At 43.3% G+C, this 19799-nt stretch overlaps 2 protein-coding genes across 3 annotated transcripts; both read left to right on the top strand.

Moving 5' to 3' along the window:
* Positions 1-558: 558 nt before the first annotated feature.
* gcfc2 (GC-rich sequence DNA-binding factor 2) lies at positions 559-9890 on the top strand. Of its 2 annotated transcripts, XM_042706807.1 has the most exons (19): positions 559-980; positions 1153-1251; positions 1380-1526; positions 1625-1861; positions 2153-2253; positions 2765-2815; positions 3262-3362; positions 3681-3864; positions 4804-4927; positions 5204-5264; positions 5507-5604; positions 6059-6258; positions 6747-6891; positions 7173-7294; positions 7686-7762; positions 7935-8001; positions 8114-8260; positions 8360-8499; positions 9682-9890. In XM_042706807.1, the coding sequence occupies exons 1-19, from the start codon at positions 677-679 to the stop codon at positions 9791-9793; spliced, it is 2517 nt and encodes an 838-aa protein (XP_042562741.1). In that variant the 5' UTR covers positions 559-676; the 3' UTR covers positions 9794-9890. The 2 variants fall into 2 exon arrangements, with proteins under 2 accessions (XP_042562741.1, XP_042562742.1); XM_042706808.1 differs by lacking the exon at positions 2765-2815 and having other exon boundaries at positions 560-980.
* Positions 9891-9953: 63 nt separating this feature from the next.
* Positions 9954-19458, top strand: LOC122132050 (protein eva-1 homolog C-like). The gene is made up of 5 exons (XM_042706809.1): positions 9954-10365; positions 15848-16074; positions 16849-16972; positions 18225-18380; positions 19085-19458. Exons 1-5 carry the CDS (start codon positions 10239-10241, stop codon positions 19243-19245), a joined length of 795 nt encoding a protein of 264 aa, XP_042562743.1. The 5' UTR covers positions 9954-10238; the 3' UTR covers positions 19246-19458.
* The last annotated feature ends 341 nt before the right edge of the window (positions 19459-19799 follow it).

The raw sequence follows: 19799 nt of genomic DNA, 5'->3' as shown, positions 1-19799 counted from the left end.
CACTATGTGACAATTTGCCACCTTTTGAGGTATGTTTTTGTAGGCAAAGTCTTTTGATAACATCTTCACATTCATTTTGATGGTAATGGTCATGTGATGGACAGAAGAATACACCTGTCATTCCCACAAGCCATAGAGGCTATGTATTATGTAGTTCTGTGGTCTGGGCCAGAATACCTCTAAAATGTAAGAAAGGCCTTTACAGCACAACACATCAATAATTATATACCAAAAGACACTCGATAACAGGCTATCAGTGTCAACTGTGCTATTGGAGGTGTTTGCAAGTTTTTTAATATGTGGTATACCTTTTTAGGAAGTTACTTTGCTAGTTTTAGACAAAAACTCAATAATGTTGCTTTAACTCTATAATATTAATCTGCCAATTATTTAATCAATAAAGCCCTTTCTACAAAACAAACAGGCAAAAAAAACTAAAACATTGACGTTGAACACCGAAACACTGAACGTCAATGTTTTTTTTAACGCTAGACTATGCAAAACACAGGCTTTTGTTTTGAAGATCTTGTACCAACGTAGGCTTTTATTTTGATGACAAGGCCTTTTTACCCGGAAGTAAATATCGAAGACGTCGAGACCACGACTAGTTTTGTCAATTCAAAGAGGCCTGAGTGTAAACATTTGTAAGGTAGTTAGCAAACATTTTTTTTTTTAAATGTTTCGTAAGACAACGCGCCGAAATATTAGAGAAAGGAAAGATGATTCGAGTGAAGAAGAACAGAAAGAGGATGGCGAAGACAGTGAAATGCCTTCTCTTCAGATCAAACCATCAAAACTGCCTCAGACCAGGGGAATAACTTGTAGTTCCAAGCCACAAAAACCTGCATCAAAATCGGATGATAGTGGAGAGGATGATGACGGATCGACTTTAAACCCTTCAAGCAGCCCTGGTCCTGTGGATGTAAAAATGAAAGGGAAATCCAAAACAAAAATGTTCAGTTTCTCCGAAGACAACGATGGTGAGTCTTTTGCAAGCGACAGGCAAAATCATAACCCGCGCTCTGCAGTGAGCAGGGTCATCAGCAGGATATTATTGGAAGACTAACCTCGCTTTCTTAAGTTAACTTGACTTGCTCTTGTCGTGTTTCACAATAACTTGACTAGTTTTGTTGTATTGTCTCTCTCAATTAGCTGAGTCCGAATTCAGACTGAAGAAGACCAAAGACAAAATGATTGTATTTAGTGCTCGAAAAAAAGAAGGTTTACCAATCAAGACTACACGTTCTGAAGGTAAAGTCTGCTAATAAGTTACAAGTTGGCTCTGTCACTATGAATATATGGTGCTGTTAGCTCCTCATTTTGATCATTACTGAAATTGTGAGACCTGTCCTTTCACACTGTCTTTTCTGATATCACAGTAAAAGATGTCCCCCAGAGAACGCAAGCCGTTGTAGAGTCAGAGAGTGATGGATCTGCGGAGGAGAAAATGAGTGAAAGCGATGACAGCGACATCAGCTCTATGGTATCCAGTTCCTCTCGCTCGTCTGCTCCAGCTCCAGATCCAGGTCTTTGCGGTTTGAGAACTTAATATTCAAACCCCAAAAATAAAATAGCAAATGTAACCTCACTCACACGCATGCCATTGTCATTCTGCACGTGTCAGTCTCCATCCCCGATGCCAAGAAGATCCGTGCTGCCAAGGATGCACGGAAGCGAGCCAGGGCCCGGAAAGACTACATCTCCCTGGAGGGAGATCGAGAGAGCACCCCCGGAACGGGAGAAGGAGAGGATTCGGATGACGCGGAGCGAGACAGCGATGATGAACCTGATGATCACGAACGGGTTATCCAATTTGCACCCAAACCCCGCACGCTGAGAGAGAGGATGGCCGAAAAGATGGGTGAGCAACACAGCATTAATCTGTTTTCTTGTGTTTGTTGAAATAGATACTGGACCCTGACTGTCCCTGATTAAACAAATCAAGCCACTAATTTCAACCAAAAGCGAATAAAGCGAATAAAGGCCTGATTCATAAGCATTTTGAACAGTATTTTGGTGTGATGTATTATCCTATGTGATTTTTGCCACTAAACTAATGGTCGTCCTTTGTAAGACATCGGAAAAAGGAGACACTGCACATTCATTCTGTTGTGCCGTCCATTCATGGTCATGTGTAACTGGTTTAACCCAGGGGACAGTGACAGTGAGGACAGCTCTGCTGACAGCGAGGAGATGGATGCCCAGAGCCTGTGGGAGGCCCAGCAAATTGAGAAAGGAGTCAAAAGGCAACAGGTATATGTTTTTATGTGTGTAACTTCATACATTACATACATACAGAGATGTGACAGCAGGACTGGGATATTCAGACATTCTCTCCCCTGAAGTCTCCGTTGCGAATCTCACCCCTCCTTGAAACAAATCAAGCAGTCATGAATACACACTGCATGGATACAAATCCATGTAAACTGTGTTTGCTATCAGTATATCATTCAGCCATCATATTCAATTTGGTTTTATTTATACAGAGCCAAAACAATACAATTCTCTCAAGGGGCTTTACAGAGCCCAGGGCCTGAACCCCCTTAGAGCAAGCACAATGGCGTCCGGGGCAAGGAAAAACTCCCTAATTAGGAAGAAGCCTTAAACCAGAACCACTAAGGGCCGGGTAGATATGGGAAAAGAAGGGGGGGGGGGGGGTGGTCATATCCTTAGCTATCGATATGGGTATTTGTTTGCATTTACTTTTGAAGAGAGACCGTGTATCTGAATACATTCCTGATTCCTGCTGTCACATCTGTTCTAGCTAAATAGCAGCGAGTGTGAGCGTCTGAATGAGCTGCTGAATATTTTGCAGGTAAGGAATACAAATTTAGAACATTTTATTATAGTCTGGTATGACCAGTGGAAGTCAGTTGGCACGTCAGATTCCCCAATGTTGTATTGTAAAAGTATATCTTTAAAAGTTTTTAGTTGTATAGTTTTAGCTAGTTGATGGTGTCCAAACACAGGAAGGTTATCCAAAAGCCCCTGCAAGGTGAGCTCACGAGTGCCATGACAAAGGAGGCGAACCTGGTAGCATGCTGGTCAAGTAATGTGAGCCCCTAGACAACATGGTGATCTAGCTACTGTTGTCTGGGCCTTTTTGCCACGTAAAAGGTATTACACCTGTTCAGACCTCTCTGTCTGTCACAGACTGTTACCGGAGAGACCAGAAGCAAGTTTTAGTACTGGTATGAATGCATAATGTGTAACTCTCTGATGGTTGTCTTGCTTCATCCACCATGTGTTACCCATGCTCAGATCTCCAAGCCTGGCTCAAGGAAGAGGAAGGACAAGCTGGAAATCCCCGAATCCCTTCCTGCAGTGAGCTTCCGCGTCATCAAGAAGAGGATCACTGGAAAGTATGGACTGCTGGGGCTGCACCTTTTCACCTGTGACTGTGTTCATAGAAACTCAATTTGCTTAAAGCTTTGATGTGGGTGTGTGTGTGTGTGTGTGTGTGTCTGTGTGTGTTGACACTGAATGTAATGATGGCTAATATGCTCATACTTTTAAAGGTGTATGGATCAGGCTCTGGCACAAAGATGCAGGATGCATGTCTGTGTTTAAGCCTCAGTTTGTCCAATGCTGTATTTTTTGGTAATTTCCACTTCCTGTGCCCACTGACACACACACACACACGCGCACACACACATACACACACTCTCTCCTTAACCCAGGCTGGAGTCCTTGAGAGGGGTTCACCGGGCTCATGAGGCGGATCTGAGGAGGCTCCAGTTTGACATGGACGAGGCCAAGAGCTCCCTAGAGAACATGGAGAACACCGCCCCTGCGGAACAGCTCAAGTTCTACCGGGGCATGCGTGTCTATGCCGACAACTTGGTGGAATGTATGACAGAGAAGGTACACACTCACAGTCACTAGGAATAAGACCTTTTGGAAGTGAGGGCATATTTGTGGTCTACCTGGTTTCTTTTTTTAGCTTTATGGCAGCAGGATCATTATTCTTGATAGGTTTGTCAGTGATGGCCTTGGAAAAGTTGTTCACAATTTCTTTTTTATGTCCAAACAATCAATCAATTCAATCTTATATAGCGCTTCTCTATATACCCGAAGTCGCTTTACAGAGTCCAGAGTCCAGTTGTCATTCATACACAGTCATACCGGTGGTGGTAAGCTACCTCAGTAGCCACAGCTGCCCTGGGGCAGACTGACAGAAGCGTGGCTGCCCCTCCGACCACCACCAACATTCATTCGATGCAATGCATGTCTTTTATGATGGTGGGGGAAACCGGAGTAAACCCACGCAGGCACGGGGAGAACATGCAAACTCCACACAGAAAGGACCTGGAACGACCGGGATTCGAACCCAGGGCCTTCTTGCTGTGAGGTGACAGTGCTAACCACTGAGCCACGGTGCTACCCTTATAGTAATTATAGTATAGTACATTATAGTAATAGTAGTTGGAGTCATTATTTGCATACCGCCCCGATTACAAACATCACGGTCTATTTTGGTCTTCCAAATGTCATCCTCTGTCACCTCTGTGGCTTGTGGCCATCATTATCTGATGGGGTCTTCCCCTTGTGTCACTTCGCACTTCCTGGGCCCTATAATTTCATTGACAGTCCAAGTCCATCGCGCATGAACTAGAGCTATCGTGTGGGAGCATTGTGCTGACCCACCCATGTTTGCGCTTATGATCTTGATCATGGTATTAAATTAGCAAAATGATTTTGCCCAGTTATTAAATTAGCTTTAGTTCATGCGTGGTAGACTTTGCTTGTTGCTCGTTGCCAGTTGCCCTTCAAAGCCTCCTTTGCGCTCTCCCTCTATGCTAGACGATGCTGATCAACTCAGTGGAGATGGACATGCACTCCCTCTACATCGACCAGGCAGAGGCGCTGCTTACCTGCAGGAGAGAGGCGGTGCGGGAGGAGTCTGCTCGCCTCCAACAGCTGGCATGTGAGTAGAGATGAGACACTGACCCAGGAGCAGTACGCTCTTGCAGGGACTAAACCTCACCCTTAAACAAACTATACATTTTATTACGCTATTTCCACTTGGAAATTTATTTAAAAGTAAATACTACTAATACTAAAAGTATTATGTAATTGGCATTGACATCAGTCTATGCACTTGAAGACTGGTTTAAAGAACTGTTTCGATCTGTTGAGTATATTCCATTGTGTTCTATCTTCTCCTGTCTGCCTAATCCATCTGGGTTATTTATCCCTCTAGTTAACACGGATAATCAGACCAGCGGAGATTCCATGGAAGGCTTGAATGAGAGTCAGGGCAGGTATGGGCTTTAGAATTCAATCACATGAATTGCCTTCAGTACTTTTCATCAATGTACTTAGCTTTGATATGCCCACTTAGTCAAAAACCAGGAACGTAATGAGTTATTCTGTCTGCTTTCACTGTTTGATTATTAAAGAAATGAGACAGGTGAAGTAAATCTGTACTTGTTGTAGATGTTGTTATTCTTGTTCTTGTTGTTGTTGTTGTTGTTGTTGTTGATTATTTGTAAACTGAATGCAGAGAGGCGGGCGGCTCAGTGGACCAGCCGGAGCTCGGGAGCCTGCCTGCAGACACTGAGGCTGACCCTGAGCAGCAGTCAGAGCTTCAGACGAAGAGAGGTGAGCGTGGGAGAGGCTTTTCACTTGTCACCAGCATTTCAGTTAACTACTACATTATTACTGTCATTTTTAACCACTGTTTGAATTATGCAACATTAATAAAATACACACGGTTTAGCATTGTTCTCAGATCTTAAGATCGGATCCAGCTGTCTAGTATCATAGGTCTCCTCCGTTAGTGAAATTAACTAGATTCAACTCAGTTGTGGAGTTATGATCTGAAATGACAAATGTATTTAGAGCAGGGAGACACTAAACCTCTAGTGCCACACAGAAGAACAGAGAAATACTGCTCATCGCACATTTCACTCACTAGACAGTGATGCCACATCAGTTCTGTAGAAGTTGAGGCTTTCATTAACTTAATTAAGAGTTCCAAAGAGGTCTGTAACCTGGCGGAGATTATTGGTATAAATACCCAAACCGATAAATGTATCTTAATTTGGCTTCCCAGCGGACATCCTCAAGAGTGCCGACGACATTTTCTCAGATGTCCAGGGGGATTTCTCCGACATCAGCAAGATCCTTTCCAGGTTTGATGTGTGGAGACGTTCCTTCCCAGACTCCTACAATAACGCGTACATCGGCCTGTGCCTCCCCAAACTCCTGGGCCCCCTCGTCAGGCGGCAGCTCCTTGGCTGGGACCCTCTTCAGGTACAGTGTGGTATACTGCCACTGTACATTACAGTCAATGGCGATGGAGTGTTTCCAGTTACTTTGGCCATGTTGAGGTGCAGTGTATCATCCTTTATGGAAGTACTTTACTACCCATCACATGGACACTTGTGAACTGTTTGCTGCAGTTAAATGATTGTAACTGAACCAAACATTAATGATAAAAGCACTACTTACTGCTGCCATGGCTTGGTAGTAGTAGTAGTAGTAGTAGTAGTAGTAGTATTAGTCCTTTATTGTTACAGCACAAGTACCAGCAACATAGCCTGTCGCATAGTAAACTAGCGAAAATGGCAATCCACCCGTCCATACATATACACAAACATACAAACATACAGTAGTGATGAGTTGAATGTTATGCCAGTTCTCTTGGGGTCAGTGGACTCTAAATCTGAAGCTAACCTACCGTTAGCAATGTTGTACGTATCCTGGAATAATCTTTTTAGAATTTTGAAATGTGTTCACAGTCAGATGGTGAGGACTTTGAGGCCCTGCCCTGGTACTCTGCGGTTGAAAAGTTCTGTCACGGTCAAGGACACGAGGAGTCCGAGAATGCAGATGTTGAAACTATTCCTGCCATCATCCAGAAGACAATCCTGCCCAAAGTTCAAGGTCTGTGCATCATCTACAAAATACCACAGGGCTAGCACTCAGAATTCTCTTACCCACCACACTGTTGGCTTAGAGTACATCATGTGTGTTGTGTAATGCAAAGGGAAGAGATGTGCTCAGAACAAACAAAATATTAAAATAATTCCAATTCCAGAATAACATCTGGACTAATCCGACATGGTCAGTTATTGTATCTGTCCTTTTCATATTATCTGTAATTTTCAGTTTTTTGTGTAGATTATTTAAATGAACTAATGGCTGCTTGCCCCTGTTGTTCTTAGGCTTTGTGGAGCTGGTGTGGGACCCTTTGTCTCTGAGACAGACCCGGTGTCTCACAGGCCTCTGCAGGAGACTAGAGGATGATTACTCTATCTTTAGTGGGGATCAGATCAAGCCTGTTAAGGTATGCTAATAACACCATTCATTTGTTTAGAGCTTTTTAGACCGTTAAAGAAAGATATGCGTTGGATAAAGGTAAAGGTGACGCCTTTCTGTGATTTTAGATACATGATCTCTGTCCAGTTTGTCAAAGGGATACACAAGGAGTTGGTTTCATAAACCATGCCACAGTTCTCAGTTATTACTCCTGGTCTTGGTTGCATTAAACAGATTTCAGCGCTCAATAAAAGCCAGTGTAAGATGTGATGGACAATTCTGATTTGACTGTCGAGAGTTGACTCATCACTAGTCAAGCCCCACTAGACGATGTTGTGACTGATAAATGTCTCGCCTAGGTTTGTAGTGTGCTGAGTTCTGTTGTGTGACGTGTTGCTGCTGTTCTCTCTCCCTGGCAGGCCTTCGTGGCATCAGTCACCGCACGGCTGAGAGGTGCTGTTGATGAGGACATCTTCATCCCTCTCTATCCGAAGAAGTAAACATTTCACCAGATTCACATTTATTGATTTAGCAAACACTTTCTTGTTATTTATTTATATGTATTACCTCATTTCCCATGTATGTATAAATCACTGGCCGAGATATGAATTTTTTTCTTTTCTTTTTTTTCTTTCTTTCTTTTTCTTTATTATTGTGTTATTGATTAGGTTCTTGGATGACAAATCTTCACCACAGTGCAAATTTCAAACTCAGCAGTTCTGGTCAGCTGTGAAGGTGACTCTCATCCAGATTCCCTTGGAATTTACAATCATAATTCATACCTCATAATAATCAATCGTTCTACTCCACAACCTTCTTTATTTTAAATGGACTCGTTGTGTTCCAGCTTCTTGGTAACATCACCCTGTGGGATGATATCCTCCCTGAGTACACACTGAAGGAGCTGGCTCTGGACAAACTCCTCAATCGCTACCTCATGATGACTCTACTCAACGAATCCAACACCCAGCTCACAGTGGAGAAATGCAAAAAGGTGGGGGTCACTTTTCATTTTACTGCCAATTCTGTTGTCAAAGTTGGCTTTAGTTGAAGTCATGATTTATTATTTCAATGTCTCAATCTGTACCACTAGGTGGCAGCATGCTTCCCCAAGTCCTGGTTCAAAGACTTGGACACAAGATCATCTCTGCCTCAGCTGAAGAGCTTCTGTGGCCATCTGCTGCAGACCGGACACTCTGTTTGCAAAGACAGCTCTCATCCTGATAAGACGAGGTAACATGTGTTCTCAGTCAATCAGTGGCCATTGTCACCTATTTACAGGTAGCAAATGTGCGACATGTTTGCTCAGTGCTGAATCATATACCTATGGCTTAAACATCTGATCACAAATTTGTTTAGTATTGTTGCCTATGAAATTTTTGTGCCTTTTGGTTTACAAAATGAGAGCACTGTGTGTTTACATACTGAAAGCGGCAGGGCCCTCATGCTGTGCAAGATGTATGATGTACAGAAGTGGACAAAATTGTTGGTACCCTTCGGTTAAAGGAAGAAAAAGCCACAATGGTCACTGAACTAACTTGAAACTGACAAAAGTGATAATAAATAAAAATGTAATGAAAATTAACTAATGAAAATCAGACATTGCTTTTGAATTGTGGTTCAACAGAATCATTCAAATTAAAAAATGATGGTACCCCCTAGAAAAGATTGAAAATAATTTGACCATAGGGACATGTTAAACTAAGGTGTGTCCTCTAATTAGCATTATAGGTGTTTTCTTGTAATCAGTCAGTCTGTCTATTTAAACGGTGCAAAGTAGTCACTGTGGTGTTTGGTATCATGGTGTGTACCACACTGAACATTGACCACAGAAAGCTTAGGACAGAGTTGTCTGAAAATTAAAGACAAGCATGTTAAAGGTAAAGGCTATAAGACCATCTCCAAGCAGCTTGACATTCCTGTGACTACAGTTGCACATATTATTCAGAAGTTTAAGGTCCAGGGGACTGTAGCCAACCGGACGTGGCCGCAATGGGAAAATTGATGACAAATTGAAGAGACGGATAATACGAATGGTAACCAAAGAGCCCAGAACAACTTCCAACGAGATTAGAGGTGAACTCCCAGGTCAAGGTACATCAGTGTCAGATCGCACCATCAGTCGCTGTTTGACCCAAAGTCGACCGAGGAGGACACCACTGTTGAAAGCAAATCATATAAAAGCGATACTGGAATTTGCCAAAATGCATATTGACAAGCCACAGGGCTTCTGGGAGAATGTCCTTTGAACAGATGAGACAAAACTGGAGCTTGTCATTTTCAAGTTATTTCAGTGACCATTGTGGGTTTTTCTTTCTTTAACAGAAGGGTACCAACAATTTTGTTCACGTCTGTATATGTATGTGAATATTTTTGCCTTGCATATTGAAAATAAGCTTTTCCTTCATTTTGCAGGGACATTTTGAGAACACTGTTCGCCATCATGGCAGATGTCAAGGCATGGGATGACCTGACCGCAATAGCAGAAAAGTACCACCACACAGACTTAATGAGCCAGTTGTTTTAAAAGGTGGAAGACCATTCAATAATGACATTTGCTACTTTTGTACTGGACTATGGAAAAACTATATGTGATTTAAATAAATATTATTTTTATAATTTGGCCCGTTTGTCATGTTGCCTATTTCCATTTATTCCTCCGGATCCACACTGAAAAATAAGGAATTTTTTTGCAGTTTGCACTCTAATGGAAAAATGTGTAATCTTTCTAGTAAAAAGCGCAAGTAGTTATGCGTTGGCATCTATTGACAACACTTGAAGTAGAAGAGGTGAGATAAATAGCCTGCATCACATCTGAGTAGCTTTAGGACCATGGTGCACCTCGTAGTCCGCGCCGACTGAGTGTTGTTTTACTGCGTTTCTTCATGTGCCGCCGCTGAAGCGCTCGGTGTGATGGACACGTTCTCATTTCAACACTTTCACAACCACTGGAAACGCATATTTAAAAGTTAATGCCTCCAACGGCCAAGATGATAGCTTCTTTTAATGTGATCACCTCGTCCATTGCCCATTATGTGTTTCTGCTGGGAATGCTGTGCACTACATGCATCGACGTCTCTCAAAGTTTCGAGGACTCAGGTAATCCAGCATCCTCGTTAAGAACAACTTATGCTACAGCCTGTTTTGTCTTAGACTAAGGAGATGTTAGTGTGGTTGGCGCATTGTTTTGTTAAAATACTGGTATTTTAAAAGAAAAGGCAGCATTGCGCGACAACAAAATCTCACGTGTTGCAAATACAGTACCCACCCACCACAAGTCAACTCTGTTGACTAGGCTACTGAAAACTGCCAATCGAGCGCAGAAAAGAATTGGCGCAGTATGTCGGATTGCCTCTTTGTCGTCTTGTCTAATTATCACCGCAATGAATGAAAGTGGCTATTGTTAAGTGTGTCATTTAATTAATGTAAGCTGTTTGCCTTTTACATAAATATCGAGATGGACATATAGTCAAATAAAATCGTTTTACTTGACTAATCCTGTTTATTTTACTATTTTGTGCGTACTTGGTTGCATAGAGCGGGGACTGTACCTTCTAACCTGAGGTAGGCTATCAGTCATCCTCAATGGAATTTCCCTGATGCAGTGGATGCACTGACACCTTGTCCACTCTTTTGAAAGACAGCGATTTTTAAAGAAAACAACGTCACGACCTCTTTGATCGGTTACATAGCCCAATAGCGTGATTCGGCCGTTGTATAGGGAACCAAATCATCGACCTGAGTCTGTCCATTTAATATTGTGGAAGGTTCCCGTGGTCTGGTTTCGCTCCCCTAAATACCTTTCTCCCTAAAGTTTGTCAACAGGCCTAAACTTGAAGTGTTCATGCTACTGAAAAGTGGAGTTGGCAGATTTTCCCCTCCGTCTCCCGACATTCCGCTACAGCTCAATGGGAAGATTGTAAAAAGCTCAGCGCAGCATTATAAGATTGGCGTGTTTACGTTCAAATTATCCTATTTGCGCGATAATTTAATTTCGCCACTGAAGCAGGCATGGATCCGTGTCATGAACCTTGTGTTCTGGATTCTCAGGAGAGCCACCAACGGAGCTAGCTTTCTCGCTCTCTCTCTGCGTGTTTAAGGTTGTAAAATGTAAACATTGATGGGCTAGCCTACTTCACTAATGTATTAATTCAATACTTTATTTATATAGTTGAAGACATTTCAGATAAATTATTTCGTTGTCATTCATCCATTTTGTATTGTAGTAAGTCCTTGTAACCGTCCTGGGTTTGGTTGTTGGTGTGATCCTTTGTTGAGCTCTAAAGGAGTGGATAGATAAGTTCTTCTTTTCATCCTTTTTTTCGCTAGCCCTTGTCATTGTGGCAGGCAGACCTGGGAATTTGTCATGCAGATCTGACATGGTGGCAAAGGTCAGTTCATCATCTGACCTTCTTTAAAATCGCCACCACTCCATCCTTTCTCTAGCAGATGACTCGGGTTTCGGACTCTAAAGCGACAAAAGCCTCCCAAAAACCTTTCTGTGTGAAATAAGAGCCTGACATGAAGGCTCTTCTTAAGATGAAACCCGAGAATGCTGTGCTTTACCTCCTTGTTCATTTCTGAAGTGGTCTTTTAATTATTACATTTTTTTGGTCACACATTGGGAATTCATTTCATGGTGATTTTCACATTTTTTTTCCTGCAGATAAAAAAAAATAATCCCTCACCAAATCTGAGGATGATAATTACTGTCATTTTGTTGTCTCTTTCTATGTATGATAACGGGTGTCTTTTGAAAAGACACACACATGCCGACCCTCTACAGAATTGAATTGCAGACATCTCAAATGTTTCGCTCACAAACGATATCCAGTTTAACAAGTTCAGTCTTCTAAAGGTAGCTTAGTTTTTTTGTCTGTAAAATAAGCCAAACAAGTCAGAGGACATTGTGCTTCAAGTGTCACTTGTAGCAAGTACTCAAATCCAAGTTTTCTAAGTGATTTGATTGCTGGAACCCTAATGTGCGAATTTGACGTACATGACACATTTTCTTAACAGACTCTCACATCTGTAATTCATTAAGAATTACTGTTAGAGTGTTTAGTCATTACCCTGTTGAGAATAGAGAGCGGGTGGACATACCATTTTGTATGTCACTGTAACCATGTGCATTATTATCTATCTGTATATGACAGCAGGAGATACATTTTATTACAGGCATAGATTAAATGTATATTTTTTCAGTTTAATCATAAGTTTAATTTAGCTTGAATTCCACATTTAGAACTTCTAATAGGCTACTGTCTCTGTGTATTGTTAGATACATAACGGCACCATTTGTGGGAAATGTGTGCTCCCAGTGTGATCTATAGCATTGTGCTCGCTATAATGCTCGTCCGTCGCATCAGTGTTAAACAGAATCCCTAAGCCAGGGAACAGACAAACTGTAAAATGCAAACACTGTGTGTGTCTGTGATGTGGGGGGGTTGTACAGCTCTCACCTTTTGGTAAGTTTGCCACTGCAGTGTGATCTATGGCAGAGGTACCAGATCATGGCTTTTTATAATATGTGTGTGTGTCTTTCTTATGATGTGCCAAAGCACTGTAATGTGACAAGATTGTTTCCAAGGAGATAACAGCATCTCTTCATGGCTTTTTATAGTGTATCATCCCTATGGTGTGTGAAAGTGCTGAAATAAGACAGATTGTTTCCAGTGAGTAAACAACATGTTTTTTTTTTTTCAGTCGCTCACTTTAGCGGGCTACCAGTATGGTTTTCTTTCTCACTAGGCAACAGCAAGTGAGGCATTTTTTGTCATTGTCATTATGTCATCGTGCCCCTCAGATCACAGCTTACGGAAATTCTTGTGACTCTGGAAAACTCCAAAGAGAGAACAATGCCACCGCTGTACCGTTAGATCTCCACCGCACCGCAACGCGCCACACCGCACCACACCACACCAAACTCTTTCTGCTGCCATGCTCATAACCTCCTTTGCCATTGAGCGCTTGGATTTAAAAGCAGCCATGAAATATTATCAAAGTGCACCCCGCCCTTACAAAAAAAAGAAAAAAAAGATGAGTGTGATTTGGGTGACGGTGAGACGCCAGGGCAGCGGGGAGTTGTGAGGCTGGGCTCTGTGTGTGTGTGTGTGTGTGTGTGTGTGTGTGTGGAGAGTGGCCAGTGTTCAGTTGCTGTGGCGTGAGAAAGTAGTGGCAAAACCCAGCAGGATGTGGCTGCCTGACTCTTCCAGCACAGGAGAGGAATGCCTCCATGCCTTCATTAAACTCCCAACATCTCCGCCCGGCATTAAAAGGCTCTCAATTATTTCATTAGACAAAAGGTCAGATATTCCATTTGTCAACTTGTAGAGGTATTAAAGGAAGATATCTGAATCTCTAGAACTTTCCGGGCAGTGTGGCTGTGGGGAGCCTGTGTCCTGGCACCCTCTGAATTGACAGACGTGATGTAACTCATTTGGTGTAGTTTTGCACTCCGGCATTGTTCTGACACATCCTGGCCTTCCTGCCGCAGATTAAAGGACTTGTTACATCACCAGAATGATAATCTTTTTTGACTGTTATTCTATAAAGTGAAAGAACAAAACAAGTTGTTCAATAAGAAATAAAAAAGACAAGTGACTGGAGTTGGCAAAAGGTGAGTTTTGAGCTGTAAATCTTTGGGGAAGTTGTGGGAAGTGGTTCTCTCTCTCTCTCTCTCTCTCTCTCACGCACACACATACACAGGGAACCGTGTGTCTCCCACTGGCTGGATCGGAGTGGGCAGTCTGGCTGTCCCCCAGGTGATGTTATGCAGGCAGTAAACTCAGCCATTAAACTGATGGACGGCCAGGCCGGTGGGGTGGCTGGACAGGGGCCTGCTTCAGAGCTCAGACAGCGCTGTTGACAGACCCTCCGCACCCTCTCTGCAAACCAAGGCCAGGCATCATGGCAGACGCCTCTGCTGCCACAGAGGTGACTGGTCAGAGTGGGGGATATCCTGCAAGCTTTCCCATTTATCAAGTGTTCACCTTTGAAGTTTAGTTATGGCTTAGCACTCTGACGTGCAGAAAGGTCTCTGGTCTCCTTCAAATTCATCAGGTGTAAATCTGCAGAGAGGTATTGATTAGCAGATTTACACCTAATGAATTTGAAGCAGACCATTCACTCAGATAAATATACCGCGTACAAACTGATAGTACTGAAGGAACACAGTGCTTATTAATTTCTAACCATTAAAACTTTTTACAACTTGCAGCATTGACTGCTGTCCCACGTCATATTCTACATGATGATCCTTTCTAAATAAGAGTTCTATTCGTCAATTGGTTAGGCATTTTATTAATTGTTACTAAACATTATTTGAAGCACACAAATCACTAACTGCTTTGTTTAATGTGTTGTAAGCCCTATAGTTGCAAACCAGTTGTGTCTACAAACAAATGCAAGCTTACAGCAATTATTATTATTAATAATAATAATAATAATAATAATAATAATGATAATAATAATGGTTAACGCCTGTTAGTGTTAGTGTCTTCATATAAGCTCATTGTCAGCAATGCCATGTATTTCGTGTCTATTAAGCTCGTAGACCTTTGATCGTTTTCCCAGTTTCCCAGATTATGTGCGTGTGTGTGTGTGTGTGTGTGTGTGTGTGTGTGTGTGTGTGTAATTCACAGAGACAGAGAGAAAGGCCAAGCACTGCCAAGACTACAGTATATGAAATGAATAAATGAATGTCTTTTTATTTAGTATTTTTTAATGTGATTCCAGTTAAGATTTGTTGGGCTTGAGGAAGGCTTTGGCAATCCCCGAGTGTGTCTGTTGTGCCAGTAAGCGTCATCTGAACTGAACTGAAAGAGAGAGAGAGTGCCTGTGGCTTAGAAGACTTGTTTTCATCATGCAATATTCAGCACCTTTATAAGGTTCCTCCATTCGGGAAAACAAGATTTCAGGGGAAATTTTCATCTATGAAGAAAATCTCACTGATAAGATGATGGCATGAAGGCATACAGTCACCCCCTAATGGCAAGTTTGTGTTGCTTCTCTCCAACTGTCATCGTGTGCTGCATGTACGTCTTGGCATTGGATTTATTGAATCTATACCATGAGACTGGACAGAGAAGAGAACTGTTGCCCTGAGAGGCAGAGCAGCTGATGCGCATCATATGATCTTTGCTGAAAGGAAGAGGACGGCCATATGACTGTAGCGTATGTGATTACACACAGATGGAAAGCCTCCTTAAAAAAACACGAGAGCATCACCTGTTCACCCTCTGGGTGATTGTGTCTTTACCATGTTCAGTTCAGCAATAATGTATCTGTGATAGGTGCATGTGTCTTTGGGTACATGAAGGGGAAAGTATTGTTCATTTACTCAGATTAAGACTTTTTTATTTTTTATTTAATATATTTAAATTTGAATTTCCTGAAGTAATTAGACCAGGGAAACTAGGCAGTTTCACAAATATGAACTGAATGATAATGCACCTGTTTAGGCCCATTAGGCTGATATGACATGTCTTGATATGATATGTCTTGTACCAATCAAATATTCTCACCTTCCCTTCCTTCCCCCCCCAAAGATCACTGACCTTTGACCCTTGCCCTCTAACAGTATCAGGCTACCAGACCAGCACGCAGAGGAACTACTCTGAGCTGGCCTGTGACGGGGAGCTTCTCTCTGTGCGCTGCCCACCGCGCTCCACCATCAGTGTCCAGTCAGCCTTCTACGGCCGCAGGGCCTCTATCCCCCTCCAATGTGTCCTTAGCAACCACTCCCCTAGCGCCCACTTGGTGGCAGCCAGAGAGGACGTCTACTGCACCATGCAGACAGCCCTGCAGGTAACGCCCATGAAAGCACAGTATCCCACGTGGAAATGTTATATATTATATTAGATCGTTGTGTACTAAAATTTTAAATATGTAATACATTTGTGTAATAAATTACTGTAATAAATACAGTACGGTATGAAGATACAATCCAGAAATGCAAAATGTCCAAATGTAAATCTCTAATGCCGGTTCTCTGGGTGGTATGTGTTCTCTGGCTAACTCCGTCCTGGATCTCTGCGCTCATTAGAATGACTTGAGAGAGAGCAGATTTAAATGCTCTCCCTGCCCATTCAAACTAGCAGCATTCCTGGGGGCTGTTTTCTGCATGTCGTTTGAATGGCAAATAGATTGGAGAGGGACGTGGGTGGCCTGGGGCTGTATGTCATTAAAAAAAAACAGACAGCGTTGGTCTTTATTTCGTCTCCATCTTTTAATAAATCAAACAAATGATAGCTTGGATGCTTGATGAGATAAACATGGGAGAGGACTGAAGAGAGCAGTGTAGGTGAAGAGTTACAACATTATTCCTACCTGCTTGTCTTACTTTCTTGCCATTATTCTCTTCCCCTTACGTCTCCCCTCTCCCTCCCTCTCTCTCTCTCCTCACCTGTCTCCCTGTTTTATTCTCTCTATCTCCCTCCCGCTCTTTCTCTCCCCCCCCCCTGTCACTTCCTCTCTGACCCTCTCTCTCTGTCCCTCTCTCTTTCTCCCTGCCCCCCCCCCTCTCTATCTCTCTCTCCCACTCCCTTTCCCACCTCCTCTCTCTCTCTGTCTGTCTCTCAGAAGGTTCTGTATGAATGCCAGGACAGGAGGAGTTGTCATCTGCCAGTCAGCAGTCGTGTCTTTGGGACGGACCCATGTCCCAGTCACAGCAAATACCTCATTGTGTGGTACAAATGCAGGCCAAGTAAGAGCCCCTTATTCTCTCTGTCCACGTCTCACCCCACTCCCTTTCTCTTTTTTTTCCTCCCAGCTTTTTCTACTTTTTTTCTGTCAATCAATGTCTATTCTCTGCCTTGAGCTTGCTCTGTTGCTCTCTCTCTCTCTCTCTCTCTCTCTCTCTCTTCCTGTCTCTCCCTGTCTCTGTGTTGCTCTCCATAGTCCGCTTCTGTGTTTCCCTTCTTCAAGAATGATAACATTTCACAGTGCTCATTTCTCATTGGTGTGTTCAGATCTAAAGAATGACTTGCGTTGTTGGGTGGCCTCTGTCTGTGTTTGATTCGTAATGAAAGCAGGGCATATTTGTGACAGGTTCATACCTTCCCAAGCCATCGTCTTCCCAAACTATCGCCACAAAAAAGCTAGTAGTCAATGAAAAGAGGATGCAGTGTAATGCTAATTTCTGTGAGGGCGTTGTGTGTATTACTTCTGTTGAAACACCCAGTTCTACATTCAAGTGACCGCCTTTGATTATTCTGAGTGAAACGGTGGGTGGTACATTGTGTGGAGCATCCTTATGTTTCTTTGTGTGAAACACTGGTGTGTGTGTGTGTGTGTGTGTGTGTGTGTGTCTAGGAATGTGTGTGTGCGCTTGTGTGCGTGCGCTTGTGTGTGCGCGCTTTTATGTCTGCGTGCTTGTGTGTGGGCATGTGCGCTTACGTGTGCATGTGTGTGTATGTGTTAATATGTGTGTGTGCATGTGTGTAGGCCTATGTGTGCATGTGTGCATGTGTGTACATGCGTGCGTGTGTGTGCATGTGTGTGCGTGTCTGTGCATGTGTGTAGGCGTATGTGTGCATGTTTGTGCCTGTGTGTGCATGCGTGCATGTGTGTGCGTGTCTGTGCATGTGTGTGCGTGTCTGTGCATGTGTGTGCGTGCGTGTCTGTGCATGTGTGTGTGTGTGCGTGCATGTGTGTTTGCATGGGTGTGTGCATGTGTGTTTGCATGGGTGTGTGTGCATGCTGTTGTGTGCCCTGAGCAGAACTTTAATGAGCCTGGAGGCCTTGGAACCATTATAACACTTTACGTGTTTTTAATGTGATGCCAGTGCATAATACTGATGTTTCAATTATGTGTGTGTGTGTGTGTGTGTGTGTGTGTGTGTGTGTGTGTGTGTGTGTGTGTGTGTGTGTGTGTGTGTGTGTGTGTGTGTGTGTGTGTGTGTGTGTGTGTGTGTGTGTGTGTGTGTGCGTGCGTGTGTGTGTGTGCGTGCACACAGATGACTACCGCACTAAAGTGGTGTGTGAGGGGGAGAGGATGAGGCTGAGCTGCCGGCGGGGCACACTGATTGCCGTCTCCTCTGCTGTGTTTGGGGGGTCACCGCGGGCCACACACCAGTGCTTGCCACCGCCCGACCACCTGGAACCCGCCGGAGGTAAGAACCCCTGACCCCTCACCCCTCACCCCTCCCTAACCCCACCTCCCCATCCCAGAGCCTCGAAGAAGGTCAGACCAAAGGGCCAACAATCAGCACTTCCTTCTTGGCTGTGTGATGTATGGCTCCAAATGATTGAAAACGAATTGAAATTCAAACAGTGGAAAGGGAAACAAATGGCAGCCAGAACTTCCTGGTTGAGTTATGATGAATTGCACCCCTGTGTGAAAACATCCGCACATGAACCCAGTGAACCCAGTGGGGTGGGTTGCTAAGCGAAGCGTGGTGCCAGGTGGAGAGATGTGCCAGCTTAGGTTTCTGTCTTTAGGATTTGCTCTGGCATGAGTGGTCAGTGCCAAGCGCTGATGCTAAATAAACCTCTGGCAGACAGACGGATCTGAAACCTTATGAGAAGTAGATTACAAGGAGACGCTGGGCTCTTTTTTTTCATTAACTTGCATATTTTCATTGTCTGTGTGAATCCTCAGGAGGACATTTTGTCTAGTTTTTTATGGAACAATAACAAATGGGAACAATAAAAAAAAGGCCAACTGCTGAATTTTTCAATAAGGTGTTTGTGTGCTAGTGGTGGAGTTAATGTGAATGACTCAAATTCTGTCACTCATTTCACTGCTTTTTCATATGTTTTCACCACTTGACGTGAAGAAAAATGTGATTGAACCCTGTGTGTTTTGTTGTGCCAGATTGCCAGTCAGAATCCACTCTCCAGGTCGTGACCTCTTATTGCCATGGCAAAGGGAGTTGTTCTTTCCTGGTCTCAAGCCAGGAATTTGGAGAAGCCTGTTCCCCCAACTACCATTATTATCTCAGCATCATCTACACCTGTGGTGAGTTGCACATTTGAGGCATATATCGCTTTGACCACTAGGGGGTGGTAATCTCTCAGCTTCTTCCATTTCCATAGATTACTTACTGAGCCTTGCTGATTGGGGGATTTTATTCAACACCACATTGGCAAACACTCACATAGCGCCGGATGGAATTCTATACCTTACCACATACCAATACCACTTAGAACACCATATACCACACTTATCAATCTTTCCCCCAAAGCTGGAACTCAGGTTCTTGAGATTCTGTTCTTCAGGCAAGAAGAACAGATTCAACCTCCTGATTCAGGGTTGGCATTTCCAAGCCCTTAGCCCCCCGGAGTTTAAGGTTGTGCAGAACACCGAATAGGAAGGATTTTTTTCACCCATCACAGGTTCTGACATTAAATGGTCCTACGCTGCCCGTCTGAGTGACTCACTTTACTCTGACCCTTGGATCGCACCAGATTTCAACGAGACCAATTTCGTCAATTTACTCCACCAAGGGTATTATTCAGCTGCCAATTGCCTCGACCACAAATACAGCTCTTCGCTTGGCGAGTGCTCCCAATCACAGGCTGATTACAGA

This window comes from Clupea harengus, unplaced genomic scaffold, assembly GCF_900700415.2.
Source record: "Clupea harengus unplaced genomic scaffold, Ch_v2.0.2, whole genome shotgun sequence".
NCBI classification, from domain to species: domain Eukaryota; kingdom Metazoa; phylum Chordata; class Actinopteri; order Clupeiformes; family Clupeidae; genus Clupea; species Clupea harengus.
The sequence above is the reverse complement of the archived record's forward strand: the minus strand, read 5'-3'. Positions and strand labels throughout refer to the sequence as shown.

What these genes read in the sequence shown, in the direction of transcription:
- gcfc2 (XM_042706807.1), top strand. Translation starts at nt 677, where the DNA reads ATGTTTCGTAAGACAACGCGCCGAAATATTAGAGAAAGGAAAGATGAT. An exon ending in TGCTCCAGCTCCAGATCCAG is followed by an intron (nt 1,527 to 1,624) that starts GTCTTTGCGGTT and finishes TGCACGTGTCAG; the next exon opens with TCTCCATCCCCGATGCCAAG. An exon ending in AAGGAGTCAAAAGGCAACAG is followed by an intron (nt 2,254 to 2,764) that starts GTATATGTTTTT and finishes CATCTGTTCTAG; the next exon opens with CTAAATAGCAGCGAGTGTGA.
- LOC122132050 (XM_042706809.1), top strand. Translation starts at nt 10,239, where the DNA reads ATGCCTCCAACGGCCAAGATGATAGCTTCTTTTAATGTGATCACCTCG. An exon ending in TCAAAGTTTCGAGGACTCAG is followed by an intron (nt 10,366 to 15,847) that starts GTAATCCAGCAT and finishes GCCCTCTAACAG; the next exon opens with TATCAGGCTACCAGACCAGC. An exon ending in CCATGCAGACAGCCCTGCAG is followed by an intron (nt 16,075 to 16,848) that starts GTAACGCCCATG and finishes TCTGTCTCTCAG; the next exon opens with AAGGTTCTGTATGAATGCCA.